At 36.3% G+C, this 2,067-nt stretch overlaps 1 protein-coding gene across 1 annotated transcript; it reads right to left on the bottom strand.

The window, feature by feature from the left end:
• On the bottom strand, positions 1-547 carry LOC133090233 (PHD finger-like domain-containing protein 5A). The gene has a single exon (XM_061188575.1). It carries the CDS (start codon positions 527-529, stop codon positions 197-199), a length of 333 nt encoding a protein of 110 aa, XP_061044558.1. The 5' UTR covers positions 530-547; the 3' UTR covers positions 1-196.
• Between the last annotated feature and the right edge of the window lie 1,520 nt (positions 548-2,067).

The following is a 2,067-nucleotide window of genomic DNA, read 5'->3' as shown; positions in this document are numbered from 1 at the left end:
CAGTCTGCCAGAGTGCTCTGCGAAGAATCTTTTTTTCCATTACTACCATGGCTGGGTGAGAGGAGAGGAAAGGGTGGAAAGGTGCCAGTGTACTATAGGCAATTCAGGTGATGCTGTGTGCTCCATTTCCTTTCTGTAGACATTTCTTTTGGCAGCTGCAGCAGCTTGACGGGGGGAGGAAGAGGCAGCCCACCAATCACCTCTTCTTGAAGCCATATTTTTTGCATTCATAAAAGAGATCTGTCTTAGAGCTCCCCAAATTGACAATCTTTGGGCAACCATCTCTATCTTTCTCCTGGATGGTGCACTGCTTACAATAATAGGCATCCAAAACCCCGGGGCCTCCACAGATAACACAGCGTCCCTGGTAAGAGCCATAGTTACATTCATCACATATGCGCACCAGGGTGCAGGGACGCACATAGGAGTCACAGATCACACACTTGCCATCACATTTTTCACACAGTCTTCCAATGGCAACACCAGCCTGCTTGCGGCAAAAGATCAAGTCCGGGTGATGTTCAGCCATAGCTCCCTCTATGCCACCGGAAACCCTCTTTTCTTTTTTTTAATGGAAGGATATATCACATCAGATACATGTGGTAAGTACATAAATCTGGTATTTAAAAGTATTGCTCTATTTCACTTATTATTTATATTGAATTACAATTTTGAATAAATTATTCTGTAATTTTATTTTTACCTGTATTGCAAAACAAGGCTGATGTTGTGTCTTGTAAAGAAAAGTGCCTGGTCAACATCAAGCCTTTCAACTAATTATTTGGCATCAAATAAATCCAATTTTTTTTTTCAGAAATACTAGCTATAAATTGTAATTTTTTCCCTCAAAATATCACCAGAAATTTCTTTATGTAGACGGAAGCATTGCACATAGAAATATCCAGAGTGACTCATCTTCTCTTGATGTCAGGTCCATACATTATCAATGAACTAAGGAGGTTAAATAGCCCACAAAAATCTCTCTACCATAATGAGTTGTGACAACTTATAATTCCACCTGTACTGTCCTCAGAGAAAATGTCCCTTGTTTGCCTCTCTCCTCCTTTAGGTAGACAGTAGCATAATCATTCCGTTGTCCTTCAAATACCCAAATAAATAAGTCTGTCCCCTTAGAAACAAACAATAATATCAGTCAACTTCATAATCATTTGTTTATCGGCACAAGATTCCTCCACCTTGACAGTTCAAAAATTGCCCTGTCAATATCCCAGTTCAGAATTTAATAGATGTGACTATAGAATATCTGTCATTTAAGATCCAGAGCAAGTGTACTTCTTTCCTGACTTCACCATTGTTTAGTGACCTCAGATATGTTACTTGACCTTTGGTTTTTCATGTATAAAATGGGATAATAAGAGGATGCATGTATAGGGTTTTGTGAGGATAATGTTAATTAATTATTGCAAATTTATTAGGACAGTGAAAGATATACAGGAGAGAATAAAAGTTTCACAATGTGGAGTTGAGCTTGAATTTTATGACTAAATATAATTAGGACTATGAATTGATCTATATAGTTTTGTTTTACCTTCTGGTCATATCACACACACAAACTAGAGACTTATGTAACAGCCAACATATATTTTTAATGAACTACATGTGTGACTCTATTTCCTTAATATTATATCACCCATGTACATTAAGTTTCTGGGTCTTTTTCAACTAGAAATATGCATCTACCTTTGTGAATTTTGTACATTTGTGATAGTATTGCACATATCTTATTAAAGTAACCCTGCGCACTCTAATTGCAAAATTATTCTCATTTTTCTATATATAGAGAGGCATATATAATGTTTCTCAGAAGTTGAGCTTAATTTGGGAATGATACATCTAGCTGAATTTTAGTTACTGGGGAGATAATTAGGTCACACTGTGAGGTTAGTTAGGTTAGGTCACATGGTGAGATTCGTTTGATGTAGTATTGGTTGTAGTGTTAGCCATTGGATTTTTCTAATGTGTATTTGTATATCAAACTTGTGTTATTATTTATTGATTACTTTCTATGTGTCAACCAGAATTCTAAGTACTTTACCTTTATATTAA

This window comes from Eubalaena glacialis, chromosome 4, assembly GCF_028564815.1.
Source record: "Eubalaena glacialis isolate mEubGla1 chromosome 4, mEubGla1.1.hap2.+ XY, whole genome shotgun sequence".
NCBI classification, from domain to species: Eukaryota; Metazoa; Chordata; class Mammalia; order Artiodactyla; family Balaenidae; genus Eubalaena; species Eubalaena glacialis.
This window is presented reverse-complemented; position numbering and strand designations above follow the sequence as displayed.

What these genes read in the sequence shown, in the direction of transcription:
- LOC133090233 (XM_061188575.1), bottom strand. Translation starts at nt 529, where the DNA reads ATGGCTGAACATCACCCGGACTTGATCTTTTGCCGCAAGCAGGCTGGT.